Here is a 17,696-nt window from a genome sequence, read left to right as displayed (position 1 = left end):
ATAACCTCGTAAATAAAATTCCTACAAATCTATATAATTTGATATATAATTTATATGCTGTGTTCCGGTTGTTGTTTTTTTTTAAATGCCGAACAATATTTTAATCAGGCACTTTTGAGGGCACATCTGCCAGGTTACCTGCCTTTCAAGCTGTCGTGAAGAAGGAAAAAAACAAAAACAAGGCGGGTGTTGACCAATCACAGTGCAGCGCTGTTGATAAGGGGCGTGGCCATGCCCGAGCTGCCGAGGAGCCGCGGAGCGCAGAGAGACCTGTCGCGACCGAAGCGAATGCGGCGGATGTGACCGAAATCCTCAACATCGTCCCCTTACGGGACAGGAATTAATCGCTCGGAGGAAGCGCACCACAAGGTAGTTATAACACACCGCGTTTTCAGCATGTTTTTCCCAACAACCTGATCAGATCCAGGCTGGTAAATGAGACGTCACTGTCTCTGTGCAGGCTGTGCCGGCAGACCTCGTAAATAAAAAAATGAAATGAAATAAAATAAATAATGATAGAGGAAAGCTTAATCCAGATTTTTCATTCGAAATCCTTTATTTGGTCTGAAAGATTATAAGGTGTCATCATTTATAGCATGATTTGGCAAGTGGAGGGAAAAAAAAATACCTAGGCTTTTTGTAGACTGAGATCATGTAGATGGTGGTTCCTTCATGATGCTCATGAACAGGCAAACTGACATCATCAGCATCAGCATCATCATCATCCTCAGCATCATCCAAGGGCAGTAGGAAGGAAGATATTTATCCACAGGAGCAGTCTGACATGACATGACAAAGAGAGAGAGAGAGAGAAAGAGAGAGAGAGAGAGAGAGAGAGAGAGAGAGAGAGAAAGAGAAAAAAGCAATACAACCATTGCAGAAAGTTAAGACCTTCAAACCGAACCTGTGTGACTTTCTGGGTCATGTCTTGTGCAGGAGTTCCCATTTTCCGTGACTTCCAGTTGTGTGATGTACCTGTGCTGATTACATGTCCTTGTGCCTGGTAGCAGGTGGGCAGCAGTGTGTTTGATGTGTTTGAGAATGAAAAACAATTTGAAATATAATGAAAGATGGGATCGGTGCAGTGAAACATCATTTCCTGTCTTTGATGCACATATGGCGACCAGGGCTGTTGTTAAAATTAAGCTCAGTCCTGTTGATTTATTAATATGAGCACAGGCGGTTTAGTAGCCTACATAAAATTGTACATCGGATCAGTGGAGGACAGATCTCCACATTTCACACACACACACACACACACACACACACACACACACACACACACACACACACACACACACTGCACATACAGTCAGGTGGACATGGTGGAGAAATATCAGCACTCAGACCATCAGGCAGCTCAATAACCATGTTAGGACACTAGAAACATTGTAAACACAAACATCTTGTGTTACACTGTTGTGCTTTTAGACCCAAATATGTTGCACATGTGGCTTTTTGTGAGGCAACTGATTTCATTTTTAAATCGCATATCTTCATTTACAACAATGCAATGCAAGAGATGCAAATCGTCCTTGGAATACCTTGGAATACCGTGCGTGCATGTGTGTGTGTGTTTGTATGTGATGAGACGATGACAAGGCTTTGTTATGGGAACAGAGGAGCCTTGTATTCTCATGAATTATTCATATGCAGCTGCAAGATAAAGAGACAGAGACGTGCAGTCACAGAGATAAAGACACGGCAGACGCTCGGTCCGTGTTTTTCTTTCTTTCATTAAAAAAAAAAAGAAAAAAAGAAAAAAGAAAAGAAACACAATGGTGGCCACGGATGCTGGTTGCCATGGTTACTCAGTAATGGAGGAATGGAGGTACAGTTGTCTGTTTGCTTGCTGCCAAAACGATTAGACAGTATACGCTTTTGTTGCTTAAGTGATCTTGTGGCCGTCGTTTGCTTCCGCTGTATTGATATTGTGGAAATGCGCCAGGTGACGGGTAAAACCGGGTCTCGATGCCACGCGTTTCATCCTAAACAATCAGAGACGCTCCGGGTGAGTGGTTCTTTGTTTTGGACGTGCGCGATCTAACAAAAGAAATCGACTCAGGGCAATATCATTTCAGTCAGCTTTTATTTGCTTTCTAAATCCGGGTTTAACCTTTCAACCAGTGTTTTATAACATACTCCAGAGCTTTTTTCCGATACGAATTTATAATTCGACAGGATAATTGAGTTCAGTCTGAGCTGTGACTATCTCTGTTACGACTTAACTCACAAAGTCATTTAATACATACATAATCTTTTAAAATGGTTCATTCTATAATGTATCATCATGAATCGTTTAATTTGATATCTATTCTATTTCTGTATTTTACTAACATTTATTTGGGGAGGTGGACGCTGAGGTTAAAGCATTGGACTTTGGACCTGAAGGTCATGAGTTCATATCCCAGCCACACCAATCTTCCATTCTTGGGCCCCTGAGTAAGGCCCTAAACCCTATATCTCCTCAGTTGTATAAATGTAAGTCGTTTCCGATTAGGAAATGTGCAAGGCTCAGTTATTTTATATCAGAATATAGTGAGCGATCACGGGCGATTGTTTGTGTCCAGTGTTCATGTTTATGTCAGTCAGCATCACACACACCATAAAATATATCATTGGATTGAAATGTAGTGTGTAGAGTGGTTAAGTACAGTGTTGGTTAAACGTAGACACTGTGTATTGGAAAAGTAGTGGATTTTTTAAATCCAGTCTAAGAATAAAGGATCTAGGAATCAGCAGCAGCAGTCAGAGGATTCGAACTCACAACCTCTGAGTCGACTGTATACAGCATTACAATATTCACTGCTGTCCCTATTTACTTTATCTCTCTCCTGCTCTCTCTCGAAGGCCCATGGAGCGGACAATCCCATAAGCAGTCGGTTGTGTGTGTCGAGTGGCGCCATGGGTAGCTTGGGCGAAGGCGTGGATGCCAGCATGGTTAGCGAAGCCCTCCTGGAGGCCCTGTGTCCAGAGTGTGGGCAGATCCATCGCTCCTGGGAGAACCACCTGTACAATTACAGGCTGGAGGTGGACGATGACCTGGTGTGTCACATCTGCCTGCAACCGCTGGTGCAGCCCTTGGACACGCCTTGTGGACACACGTTCTGTGCACGCTGCCTGCGCAGCTTCCTGCAGGAGCGCGACTTCTGCCCACTGGATCGTGCCCGGCTGCAGCTGCAGGGCTGCCGTCGCTCCAGCATCCTGGTGCACAAGCTGCTGGATAAACTCTCCATCACGTGCCCGCTTATGCCGGTCTGCTCCCTCAGCATGCCACGTTGTGACCTGGAGGCTCATCTCAAACACAGGTAGACACACACACATGTATACACAGCCTTTTCTCAGACAACGCTTATCAATAAATCATCTACAAATGTCTTTGACACGTTTTGATTTGTATTGTTCCAAAAACAACATTCCTGCAACATTCTGAAAACATATAGAAGAACTGTAGAGTACCTTTAAATGTTATAGAGCCTGAATTTGTGCTCTATAGCACTTATAGTAGTAGAGTAGAGGATTCGCGATGCACCGGGGCAATCCTTTAGGTAGTTAGTGCATGACTAGCATGTCTTAATCTGTTCGATGCCGTAATGTGAGAACAGTGTGACAAAAAAAATAGAACAGGATGGTCGGGAATATCAACATTTTCCTCAAATCTGTTAGTAAATTCCTTAATAAAGATTAAACAACTGATATTATTGCGTAATAGTGCTTAGCATCATCTTCTCAGTGCATTGCCTACAAAAAATCATACATCGTTTTGTTAAATATCCAATAAAATCTAAATGGCTCACATTCAGAACATACAGAGGCTGTAAGATTTGTAAAATAAACTTTAGCCAACACACATACAGAAGTGTGTGTGTAAATATGTGTGTGTGTGTGTGTGTGTGTGTGTGTGTGTGTGTGTGTGTGTGTGTGTGTGTGTGTGTGTGTGTGTAATATACCTAGAACATGATTATAAGAGTTCACTTGATACCGCCATAACGCAGAACGGCTTCATTACCTTTATAAATGATATACTGAAGTAGAAACACGGTTATAAAAAATTCTAATCTATTTTATAACCGGCATGAAGCTGTTTTCTTTAAAGAACTGTGATTTTTTTTTCTGTCTAAGAGCTACAGATGTCGATGTATACTGAGGAGCATACACAGGAGCGAACACTTCAGGTGCTGCGTTTAATCTTGCACACACACACACACACACACACACACACACACACACACACAAAGTGTATATATTTACTCGCAGTGAAGAACAGGAAGGTCCAGTAAGGCACTGAAAGGGATACTCTAGGGTTCTTCAGCTTTGTCCTTGCCTACTTCTTCTGTAGTGTGTGTCTGTGTGTGTGTGTGTTTGTGTTATTATCGCATATAATTCACTTAGATATTTGTATGTTTCCTGTACAGCATTTGGCAGACTCTCTTATCCAGAGCTACTTACAATTATCTCATTTATACAACTGAGCAGTTAAGGGTTAAGGGCCTTGCTGAAGGGCCTAGTAATTACAGCTTAGTGGTGCTGGGATTTGATATCATGTCCTACTGATCAGAAATCCAACATCTTAACCACTGAGCTTCCACTTCCTGAGCTTCCTGTACTGAGAAAGAAACCGCAAATCCATTTTTACTTATCATGTAAAACCATGGGCAACTGTCAAAGTCTGCTGGTGTTAATGTGAAACAAATGCTTTTGCATGTGTTTTTGAAACGTATGTGATTTAAATTTCTTTTTTTACTTTTAAAGAGGGACAGATATATAATTGCATATAGATTCGCATTCCTTCTCTGAAAATATTCAACCATTTTTTATCTCAATCATTCAATTGAATTTGCCCCAGCCCCAGAAATGGGTCTTGCTCTGAGCTGTGTAACAACTTAAAGACCAAAGCATGTATAAGATGTGATCAATTATTTAGCCATTAGCCTCCTACTCACCCAGACGTGCTTCCTGGTGACGCCGTCAGACACCATTAGTGCTGCAGATTTTTTGACCTGGCTTCAAACATTTCTTTGACTCCAACACAGCTAGCAAGTTGTATAAGTCAAAAAAGGAATCCTAATTTTTGCAATTGTTTAGTAGATAGGGCTCTGTGCAGGACACTAGAGATCTTCTAATCTAACCTTCACAAACTGTCTTCATTCAGCTGGGTTTGTGTACAGGAGCATCGTCATGCTGGAACACAGTAGGCGCTTAGTTGAGTGAAGGGAAATTGTAATACTAAAGCATACAAAAATTTCCTACACAATTGTGTGCTTCCAGCTTTGTGAGAGCAAATGTTTTTAAGCTTTCATAGCACACATACTTGGAGAATATTTTGAATATACACTGTAGTAGCCCTTTTATGTGATTTCTGCACTGTTAAGAAGCTGACAGGTATCAATGTGAATACCTTCTTTGAAACTGGAGCTGATCTGCCCTCTCATCAGGGGATTATTTGCCCCTTAGTCATGTGACAGAAGATTAGCAGAACCTATGAGGAATGTGTTGGCCGAATGGTACGCTCACATCCTCTCCAGTCATGCTGGGAAACTTTAATTCCAGAGAGCTTTTCAGCTACTTCTATTGCAAGACTGCTAAAGGCAACCCAGGCCTGTGGTGAGTGTTAAACTTGAGTTTTAGTCCTGGGCGTGTATTTCTGGTTTAGGTTGTAAGATTAGCTGATTGACTTTCAGGATTAACTATTTGTGATACAGAGTGAAACGAGTGCTGCACCTCATTTGATCAGGTTTGGCTTGGATTACGGCTGGCACAATTTGTTGTGGGATTATGCCAAACTTCTGTGGCTGAGCATGTGGAGATTTTAGACATAGTCGGAAATCAGAATAATGCTTGGAGAACAAACTGCTGAGGCTAGTTTTTTTTGGATTTTGTTTGGAGACAATAAAATAGATGTGAATCACTTGCTTGATTGTGATATATATATATATATATATATATATATATATATATATATATATATATATATATATATATATATATATATATATCCCCTGACAAGCTACTGAATCCTGAATATATACTGCATATATTATGGATGTGCATCTCCATAACTGAGGCATACAATACATTAAAGATACATATAATGCAGCTACCGATCCGATGTGATACGATTTCCCACTATTATGATGCAGTGCGATCCGATTTCGATTTGAATCAACACAATTTAATGCAATTTAATGCAGTGGAAAAAAACACGATGCTGTGCAATTCAATATGGTACAGAAAAGTTCGCTTTTATTTTTTGGTTCAGACAAAACCACAAATATGTAAAAACCAATGCAATGTCTTGTTCAGTCACGCAGTGCTGTGCAGTGCCTGTATGTGTAAATGTGCACTGTTGCTTTAGTCTGATCTGGTAACTAATTCCTTGTATTGTCAGGACCAAAAAATCTGATTCTGATCTGTATTTCTGAAAAAGCAGTTATACAAGGTAATGTTTTCTTTAGCAATTTTTTTTTTAAAGCATATTTATTGTCAAACTTTTCTTTGCCATTCACAGCCATTCATTTCAAGACAATTGTAATAAATATTACGATACTTAGACATTACATTTTAGATGCTTATCCTGTAAGTGTTATCTGTTGTGATGGATTGCCACTTATCGAAGCAATGGTACTGGGATCAGCTTATAACGAGCCACCAGATCTCTCAGGAGATTGTCTGTAATGAGCTCTGATTAACGTAAAGAGAAAGAAACACGAGCATGGTATGTTCCAAAACCTTCTTTTGAACTACAAAATTAAAGAAGCTCTAAATGAAAAAGCAAATCGTCAGTCACATAATTTCCTTCATTTATGTGAACATTTCATTCTTTTTTGTATTTAATTATTTGTACTCATTTTTGGATATAATAATAGTAGTGAAAAAAAAAAACCCAGAGTGTTTTGAGCCAGTAATTAGGAAGCGAAATCTCAAATCTCTTTTGTGAATAAGATCCCAAAAAACTTCACCTCTGCCAGGGTTAAGGACTCTCCCCTCGGTGGAAGAGAGCTTCACAGTCCTGAGACAAACATAACAGGTCAGTGATATGGCACAGTTTGCACATGGAGTTCTCTGTGCACCGGTCAGTCGTCCTCTTTCATGGTCACACGGGAAGTGTTTGTAGTGACGGACAGAATAAGGTTGCAAGAATACTGTAGGTGGGGGAAAATGAGGTCCTTGCTGGCTTTGGTGCCTTGGAGAAGAGCCACTGCTCTTAAAAATGTAGAGCTGCTGGCTAAGGTGGCTCAGGAACTGAGTGTCATCGAGTCATCGAGGTGGATCGAAGCTGTGTTCAATGTGTGGTGTTGCGTCATAAAATCTAAGCACCAATCATGTTCAAATATGCAAATGAAGATCATATATTAGTTTGAGAGGAAAAGGAAAGCAGGACTTACAATATTTAACATATTTAAGTGCAAAGTGCTGTTTACTGCTGTCTAATCGACATGTCGAATGATACCTCTGTCCTGTTTCTCGACTTTGAAATAATGAAATAATTAATTGATGACAAATGATGGGTGTGTCTGTGTGTGCAGGTGTCCTGGGACACAGGGTCAGAGAGCAGTCCTCGAGGGCACCCAGGTTAAAGGATGTGAGGAGAAAACCCTGGTGAATGACGCCTCGAAATCGCCACAGACCGAGCTGAGGGAGAGCATATCGCCGCCCCCTGCTGGCTCCAACGCTTGCAGCAATGTCAGCACCTTGTGGCCTGAGGAGCGAGGTGTTGACAACCCGGCCTTCGAGGAGAGCACAGAGGAGGACAGTGAGTTACAACACAGCCTTTTTTGACAATGTGCTCGTCTGATCTCCACTTTTTAACCAGCAACTTCACAGGGGTTATTTATTCGCTCAATTCATCAAAAACGCACGAAGATATAACCAACACAAAACTACAAAATCAGGAAAGGAATGGCAAAAAAAGGGTACGCATTGCATTTAAGTCCAGTTTTATTACATTTGTTGAAAGGGAATGTGAGTTTTTAAGCCAATTATAGTTACATTAAAAGTAAGAAATCCTCACGAAACTCTTAAATAATATTAGCTCATTAATCTTTAAAAGTCACTTTCCCTTCAAATCTGTACTGAAGCCATGTATGTTATTTATTCTATTAGTAAAGGGGTCACTGGTTAAACCAAAAATTACGTTAGATGATTGTTAGAGGTTGAAAAAAAGTGCATTGGTGTGTGTGACAGAACATGAGAATGTCTTTATGCGTGTCTGTATTTTATTTTGTCCGCATATGAATTTTAATAACATGACTCAAAACACTAAAGGTGGTCTGTGTTAGTACGAGGTATTGATTGACCTGAGGCTTGTTTCTTTAGGTGTTCAAGGTTTGGAGCGCATCCCCCCTCGTGTAAAGCGTCCCCTCAGTAACCCCTGCATCCACCTTCTCCGAACCGGCAGCTCTGCGTCGTCAGGGTGGGATTTTGTTGAATCTCTGCCCTTATCAGCGGAAGAGGGTATGCCGACGTTCATTGCTTTCTTTATTTCCATGCTGCATTTCGTTAAAAGAAATACCTCTGGATATAGAATGCAAAAATATCCCAAGGTGCGACTGAGATTAGATTAGATTAGATTAGATTAGATTAGATTAGATTAGATTAGATTAGATTAGATTAGATTGGAGTCAACTTTATTGTCATTGTGCAGATTACCAGTACACAAAGCCAATGAAATGCAGTAAGCATCTTACCAGTGGTGCAACTAGCTATATGTAGATATGTGTGTGCAGGGCCGGCGCTAGCTATAGTCAGAGCAGGCAATTTCTCTCAGCCTCGGGCTTGGAATGGGGGTCTCCTTAATCAAAACAATACTATACACTAGTTCACTAATCAGCGTTAGATAGATTTAAAAAAAAAGGTGATTTATTCATTGGATATAAATAACTGTCCCTCACCTGAAGTGGAACCAGTTAATATCACTGTTTCCCCACCATCTGAATGAATTTCAGTAGCGCAAAACGAATGGGGGTCTCTAGGCGAGAAGCTAAACAGAAACCGCAGCTTGTGATGCAGCTTCTTTATGTGAGCCTGTATTTTTGTATTTTTGAGCCTTATTCTGCCCATTCGTGTCAGCATTATTTAAAGATGGAAAAGGGAAAGTTTGTAAATAAAAACAAGTGTAATTTCAGATGCCAGATAAAAGAATTTAACCCCATTTTACTGTACAGGGCAGGCAAAAATATTCATTATTCCAAATAGCGTTTAAGTGTGTTACTGTAAACAAATAACTGAACAAAATACTAAAAGTCCTGGGCGATTTAGTCAGTGTGTCTATGTGAGTTGTGAGAACAAATTATAATCGTTAACATACTAAAGTTAGCATTTTTAAGTAATGAAAATAAACACCATCAAAGCAAATTATTATTTTATCATTATAAACATTTTTTTATTAAAGTTTAATCAATATGCACATTTAGGGAAATATATAAAAGTACTGATAACAGCTTTTCTATAAATAAAAAGGTTGGATATGAAATAAGTTTCAAGTGCTTTTCATTTATTCTGAAAGGTGAAAGGAAGGAGGCCAGGGGTCCTCCAATATAAATTTTGCCCAGGGTCTCAAAATGTCTAGAACCGGTCCTGCGTGTGTGCAAATATTGAGGTGCATTTTCCATTGAAATGAGATAAAAATGTCCAGTGACCATCAGGTGACTATTTAGAGATCAAATTGTGATGTGTGAGTTCATTAGGGGTGTAACAGTGTAACACATACAGGGCTTTCGGTTCGGTGCACATGTGTACTGAATACGATAATTTCTTCTTGTGAAATATATAGTTAATATGTTTGTTTACATTTTTTAGCCTCAGCCTTGCAATTTGAGCACAGTGTGAGCACACAATGATTTTTTTATTACTAAACTTGCACAACAATGCCATGGGTATAAAAAGGAACTAGAGTTAGCGCAGTGTCACTGTAGCTACTCACTCCATACCGGAAATACGATTTGTAGTGCGTTGAAATACGATTTGTAGTGCGTTGAAATGCGATTTGTAGTGCGTTGTAGAACTCAGATTTTGTGATGCGCATGTGTGAAATCGTGCCACTTCCAGCATTTTAACGACAGTCTAGCAATATGGATTCTTTTGCGTTTTTTCATATCCAGCTTCAAGAATTTCTCTTAAAATCAGAAAATCCTGACAATTCCGCATATCAAGGAAGTGAACGAATGCAGGATGGAAGGAATGAAGAGATTTGTTAAAGTATGCTGAAATAAGTAGAACAGTTAAGTAGAACATATCTTTAGAAAATCAAATATTAAATGTAAAACACACACACGCACATTTTTTATACACATCTGTATTACCCAAATGTGGTCTAACAAATGTAAACTTTTTATTTCATTTTTATTTAATAATTTCCATTGAGTCAATTTTATTTAATCGATTGAATTTGTTTCAATTTAATCAATATAATAAAAAAAAGTGTACTGTATTAATTTGATTGATTTTATTTGTATCAAATATTCTAAAATATTAATTTATATATTATTTAACCAAGTTTATTTAAAATTTTTAAAAAAAAATTTAAACTGTTAAAGTTCACAAATGTTAATAATAATAAGCTGAAAAATGACAGTTTTATGTTTTGCATTTCTTTCCTTCTAACTGTACTGAAATTGTACCAAACCGTGACTTAAAAACCGAGGTACGTACTGAACAGTGAATTTTGTGTACCGTTACACCCCTAAAGTTCATAGTGTTGTGTGTTAAACTGGCATCCCGTTTCCCCTCCTAAACCCCAGTGTTCCTCAGATAGGATAAAGCGGTTAATGAAGATGAATGTATGCACCAGGGTCTGTGACGAATTTACCGTTTCTGTCTCCCAGGTTGTGTGAAGCTGCCGTCTTTGCCTGAAGGCGAGATTACCACTATTGAGATTCATCGCTCAAACCCTTACGTTGAGCTGGGTATAAGCATAGTGGGGGGCAATGAGACGCCTCTTATAAACATCGTAATCCAGGAAGTGTACCGCGACGGTGTCATTGCTCGAGATGGGAGGCTGCTGGCTGGCGACCAAATACTACAAGTAAGGAAAGCTGGTCTGATGCTTCAAATAGGTGCAGGTGGTAATGATTCTAATGTTTCTAGACTTGTACAGGGTGGCACAGGAAAAGGGGAAATTTTGGAACTAGGAGTTTTTGACCCTGGGGCATCTGGGAACCAGTGCAAGCTCGTTTAAAACCCCTGCCGTTAGTTATAATGTAGCAGTGGACTGGTTTTGCAATGAGTGTTCGCCTTTAAATCGTTTTATAAGAAGCGTGATAGTGTGAGTGAAGGGAATTTTGGCGTCATTACCAATCAGGACGTCACAATCGTGTCCCATCTGCTCCTTTTGAAGAAACAGGTTTTTAAAAAAGAAGTACCCAGGTGGTGTTGGAACGGCCCTCACACCTGAGAATATCAAGGCTGTTTGAACTGCCATCTTAATGAGCCCTCGCCATCTTTGCTGTGTTTTTTTTTTTTTAAATGACACACCCCTGTTGTAATCATAACGTCCCAAATGATAAAGACGCAAAAATTCCCTACATTCACACTATCACAATACTTATAAAAGGCTTTACAGTGAACGCGTGTTGCGAAACCACTCCACTGCTTCTTATAACTAATGCAAGGGGTTTGAAAAAAGCTCACACCGGTTCCAAACAATTACTGATGCCCCAAGGTCGCCAAGTCCTAGTTCCAAAATTTCCAGTTTCCCTGCACCACCTTGTAAAATATGTCCAATCTGCAATTCACAGTAGTACAGTTTAAAGGATATGGCAAGGTTTTTTTTGTTGTTTTATGCCTTAATTGATTTTTCCAGCCTAGAAATTTACTTTCTGACAATCCGGTTCTATGTTCTAATAACAGTGTGTGTTCCTGCATTCTCATGACTGTAAATTTCATTCCAATTCAGTTACACCGATTTTACTAAAAACAAGAATAACAACTCTTTCCAACTCTCCCTCTGTCCTTCATCCGAAGGTGAACAACGTAGACATCAGCAACACGTCGCATAATTTCGCTCGCTCCACACTGGCTCGCCCGTGTGCCACCCTACAGCTGACCGTGCTCAGAGAGCGCCGTTGCAGTGTCCGGCCGCCGCCCGTACCCGCTGTCCCTGCCCCCGCAGTGCCAGAGGGCAGCCCGTGCAGCATGCGCATCACACTAAACAAACGGGACTCGACCGAACAGCTGGGCATCAAGCTGGTGCGGCGGACGGACGAACCTGGCGTGTTTGTGCTGGAACTGCTGGAGGGGGGGTTGGCCGCCAAGGACGGACGCTTGCACAGTAACGACAGAGTGTTGGCAGTGAATGAGCACGACCTGAGGCATGGCACACCTGAGCAGGCCGCACAGATCATACAGGTAGAGAGATGAATGCGAACAGGACGCTCAATTTATACAAAATTTATAGAGAATTTTTATTTTATTAGAAGGTTCCAATTATATATATACACACAAGTGCCCTACAGAAATAAGTGCCATATTTCCAACCTGATAGAAACCTCTAAGAAAAGGATGTTCATATAAGTACTTGGCTTTTTTGCTAATAATTTTTTTGAATGGATATATATGTATGCGTGCGTGTGTGTGTGTGTGTGTGTGTGTGTGTGTGTGTGTGTGTGTGTGTACAGTATTTCACACTATATACATACATTGCATTTTAGCAACCATTTTATTATCTGTCTTCAAGGGACAATAACAGATTTACTGTCCTTTAAAAATAACTCAATATACAACCATTATTTTCTGAATAACTGGCAACAAAAGTGAGTACACCCTAAGTAAACATGTCAAAAAAGCGCTACTAAATGCCTTCCCAAGCACTGAGAGACTACTGCGGTAGTTGGTGAGGTTACACTTGGCAGAATCCTACACGTCAGTGGCTTGGCATTCAAGCTGAAAGCATTAAATAGCATTAGACACTGATGATGTGGTTGTGGTTTCTGTAACACTTCAGGCCAGTGGAGAGAGAGTGAATTTGCTGATCAGCAGGCCTGGCAAGCAGACCATGGCTGTACACACAGGCTCGAGTTCAGCCCGCGATAGCTGGTGCCACGAACACTTCCTGCCTTCGGTGCACCACACGGCTGTGCCAAATCCCACACCCAACCTGCAGCTCAGTCGCTCTTCCACATACAGGGTAAATCTGTGTGTGTGTGTGTGTGTGTGTGTGTGTGTGTGTGTGTGTGTGTGTGTGTGTGTGTGTGTGTGTGTGTGTGTGTGTGTGTGTGTGTGTGTGTGTTGCATATACATGTATTAGACAGCTTTCTGTCTTACAGCAGCTCTTGTTTTGTCTTTACATGTCCTCAGTAGTAATTAATGACTTCTGTTGGATGGATCAACAATGTGATCGATGGTGTAGAAAAAGGATTATGGGGATTCCTGAGATTGCAGGAGTGACATCTTGATCCGTCTTAATGATTTTTACTATTCCAAAATTTTTTTGCTGTAAGAGACAAACGTTGTACTTCATAAAACATTAAAATAAAAATATGAATCCACATCAGGGTGCTAACAGTGACTCTGCTGTATCACAGAAAGTGTTTAATTCCTGCTGTGGAGTCAGTGTGAGGTCAATCAATGAGCCGCAAATCTCCTCCCCTATAGCATAGCCTTGCTTACCATGCATATTTGTAGTGTATAAAGGTTTTGTGTCTTGTGTTAGGACCTCTCTCAGTGTGTCACCTGCAAGGAAAAACACATTACTGTGAAGAAGGAGCCACACGAGTCCCTGGGAATGACCGTGGCTGGTGGGCGGGGCAGTAAGAGTGGCGAGCTGCCCATCTTTGTCACCAGCGTCCAACCGCGTGGCTGCCTGTCCCGAGACGGTCGAATCAAACAGGGTTGGTTTTACCAGCATCTTCTTTGCTGTTAATTTCTCAGAAAGCAAAAAGAACTATAGATTTTATAATAATAATAATAATAATAATAATAATAATCTTATAGCATATTTTATACATTTAAAGTGATTCAAAATGCTCTAATCAACAAAAAGTTTAAATAAATAAAATAAACTTGAGAAAAATATCCTAAATTAACATTTAATGTATAATTAAATTTAGAAAAAATAAATAAACTAAGTGATAAACCTCTAATATTAAAATAAACTGTCATAACTCTAGAATTATATTTTAAGAGGGAAAAAAATATATATATTTTATTTTTATTTTTATGAGGATTATTAAGGGGGGTTTAATGCGATTTTATGTTATTTACACTGTTAAAGAGTTAGATTCAGATACATGTACATACAGAGTATTTCTATGACAGAAACACGCTTTCGGGGTTCATATAGGTTTTTCGAGTACGGCCCTTCATGACATCATAAAGGACAGAATTTCTTATATAGGCACTTCTCCCGGAAGTTGCACACATGGGTTACTTTCCATATAGACACGTCCTGCTGTAGTCATCATGACTGTTGCAATTTCAGACTCTGGATCCGATCCGATCCGATCGCTCCACCCATTCCACACCTCCAGGACCTCGGTTGTTTTTAGAGAAACGTGTAAGCTGTATGTTACTTTTGGAAATCTGATCAAACTAAAGACTTTGCGTAGATATGAAGGATGCAAAACTACTCTGTAGGTACGCAAGATTACCATGAGACTGGCTGAAACTGGCTGCTATGTTCCCTTTAAATAATTTCTAAAAGTACTTGTATATTGTTGTAGATAGTAATAAAACGACAAATGCGATAACAGTGATGATGGTGATGATAAGAAGGTTTGTCTCTGCTGTGTGTCTTAAAACTCGTCTCATTAAACTTCCCTTCTCTTTGTGCTCAGGAGACGTGCTGCTGAGCATCAACGGTCAGGACCTGACATCCCTGAGCCACAGTGATGCAGTGGGCACGCTGAAATCCAGTGCCGCCTCTTGTTCTGTGCAGCTACGAGCGCTCGAGGTGAGCATGGTGGACGAGCCGGGACAGGACGAGGGCCTTCTGCCTCACCATGAGAGTGACTGCGACGCCAGCTGGTCACCATCCTGGGTCATGTGGCTCGGCTTGCCCAGGTGAGCCTTTAGTTCCTGTTGGCATTAACAAAGGAATGCGATGCGAAATCTCGTGGGTGCTGTTAAAGTTATAAGGAAGATGAATAGTGCTACTTTTAGCTCATCTGCTTCCCAAAACACTGGAGCACTATGACTGCTCTTTAACAGGATGTGCTTTTAAAAAAAAAAAGGTTTCTATTTTTTAACCAGTAACAATTGTTCTGCTGGGATGCTTTAAAATTAGCTGCCTGGCCTCGGTGAGCAGCGATCCGAATAAAATGACACCAGGGAGAGTCACGTGGCAGAGAGCCATTAGCGTGCCGGTTAAGTTCAACCTCTTTATTCCTCATGTCCTTAACAGAGAGCCATCAGAGACAGAGGAAGGTACAGAGACAAGAGGAAAAAGTGTGGAGCTATTTTGATTAAGAGAAATGCAAGCCACATGTTTGAGATGTAGGCCAAGGGATTATATGTCAATGTGTGTGTGGTGAGAGGGGGGGGTATGGGGGGCTGGTCTATCAGCTGAAAGTGCCATGTTGTAAAATCACAGTCTCACCCTATGAGGCAGGGACACAGAGGGCTTTCAGTCTTCTCCGTCTCTCATTCACTGTGCCTCTCTTCCGCAATCCCCCTCTCCTCTGCACCTGTCCGTCTACTTTCTTTCTCGTGTTGTTGTGCCAAATCACCTCTATCCAATCTTCCTCTCCCCCCCTTCCCGGCAGTCCACAGCTGCCCCTTCTCCTTTGACCATCTGTGGACCTGACTTTCATCTCTGCTTTTTGATCTTTTCGTCCGAAGTGTTTCCAGAAAGCGATCAGGGGACTCTCAATGACTTTCAAAAAGCCCAAAAATACAATCATGCCATGGCTTTGTGCATCTTTCACCTCGCATGATTCATTCACTAAAGAAAATGAGAGCATCAGATTTGCCTTAAGATTCAGTTTTATAGCAACCTCTTCCTCTTCTCCTCCTCTGCTTAGACACACACACACACACACACACACACACACACACAAACACACACCTTAGCATAGCTAATTCGCCTAACTGCAGCAGAGGAAACTGGAGGAAACCCATGTAGTCATGGAAAGAGGAATGTAGAAGCGTGGATTTAACCACGTATTTTACACTCAATGTGATGTCCGTTGTTTACTCTTGCTCATTTGCAGCTACCTGAACAGTAGCCATGAGATTGTCCTGCGCCGGAATCACCCTGGCAGCTGGGGCTTCAGCATTGTCGGAGGTTACGAGGACAACCACACCAATCAGGCATTTTTCATCAAGACCATTGTATTAGGAACGCCTGCCTATTACGACGGCCGCCTGAAGTGAGTCCAATGTTCAACCTTCTCATTACTATTAAATACACTGATCAGGCATAACATTATAATCACCTGCCTAATATTCTGTTGATCCCCTTCTGCTGCCAAAACAGTTCTGACCCGTCGAGCATTAACGGCATTAACTTCTTCAGCAGTTTGAGCTACAGGAGCTCGTCTGTTGGATCAGACCAAACGGACCAGCCTTCGCTCCCCATGAGCATCAATGTGCCTCGGCCGCTCATGACCCTGTCGCCGGTTCCCCACTGTTCCTTCCTTGGACCACTTTTGATAGATACTAAACACTGCAGACTGAGAACAGCCCACAACGCTTGGCCATTTTTCCTGCTTCCAACACAACAACTTTGAGGACAACATGTTTGCTTAGCTGTTTTTCACTTATAACGTTATAATGTTATGCCTGATCGGTGTATTAAAACAATTGCGATTTGGTTTTTGTCAGGTACACTAATCAAATGACCTAGAAACATCTTTACTCCACGTACAAAATTAAATAAATCAATTACTAGTGAAAATCTGGCTGGATTAGCACACTGGGTCTGGGTGTTGATTTGCATTAGTAGGTTGGAAGAAGCTGCTACATAAGAACACAAGCTGAGCTTGTATTTTGCCCCGATGTAAAAAAAATTAAATCTGTTAAATCCTGGCTTACTTGAGAATGCTAAACACCAGACCAGGATGAACGAACGAACACCGAGAGCAATTCTTGCGTTCTCGCATCCATGTTGAATAAAATGAGCGTTATTTCAAATACATTTTTGAGTGCATTATTTTCTGATCACATTCTAATAATGCTGTCTCTGTCCTCAGGTGTGGAGACATGATCGTGGCAGTGAACGGACTTCCCACAGCAGGTATGAGTCACTCGGCCCTCGTGCCCATGCTGAAGGAACAGCGCAGTCGGGTGGCGCTCACCGTCGTCTCCTGGCCTGGTAGTCTGGCGTAGTCCATCCGTCTTCGCATCCAAGCGTTTTATCATTCCTGTGTCCCTTCTGCTGTGCCACGGATGCCATAGTGTCAGTGCGAGTCTCAAAATCTTGAACGTTCACTCGATGCTGAATAAAAACCTGGCCTTAAAGAACCCTGCCAAGCCCATGAGGGAGGCCCCGCCCCTCTGGAAAGCAGCCTTAAGGCCTTCTCATGACTCCACCCTGCCAGGGGTTTTATATATAGATGTTATCTCTAACTTGTGTGTATGTGCGAGTGTGAATACAAGTGAGGATGTTTGAATATGTGTATGTGTACAGGTGTTTAATAAATAAATCTTGATAAAGCTCAGTGTTTGCAGTGTGGGTGTGCGGTCACGGCTTACAGAGTTCGGTTGATTTATGTAAGCCTGCATGAGTCAGGTTTGACAGAGTGCACCTGACCTGGTTCTTG

At 41.1% G+C, this 17,696-nt stretch overlaps 1 protein-coding gene across 1 annotated transcript; it reads left to right on the top strand.

The window, feature by feature from the left end:
• Positions 1 to 212: 212 nt before the first annotated feature.
• On the top strand, positions 213 to 17,589 carry lnx2a (ligand of numb-protein X 2a). Its single transcript, XM_083529120.1, has 11 exons — positions 213 to 369; positions 2,851 to 3,308; positions 7,527 to 7,753; positions 8,317 to 8,454; positions 10,824 to 11,023; positions 11,962 to 12,345; positions 12,941 to 13,123; positions 13,649 to 13,826; positions 14,772 to 14,997; positions 16,146 to 16,304; positions 17,127 to 17,589. The coding sequence occupies exons 2-11, from the start codon at positions 2,905 to 2,907 to the stop codon at positions 17,260 to 17,262; spliced, it is 2,235 nt and encodes a 744-aa protein (XP_083385246.1). The 5' UTR covers positions 213 to 369; positions 2,851 to 2,904; the 3' UTR covers positions 17,263 to 17,589.
• Positions 17,590 to 17,696: the final 107 nt, after the last annotated feature.

Source organism: Silurus aristotelis (genome assembly GCF_946808225.1).
Source record: "Silurus aristotelis genome assembly, chromosome: 25".
NCBI lineage: Eukaryota > Metazoa > Chordata > Actinopteri > Siluriformes > Siluridae > Silurus > Silurus aristotelis.
This window is presented reverse-complemented; position numbering and strand designations above follow the sequence as displayed.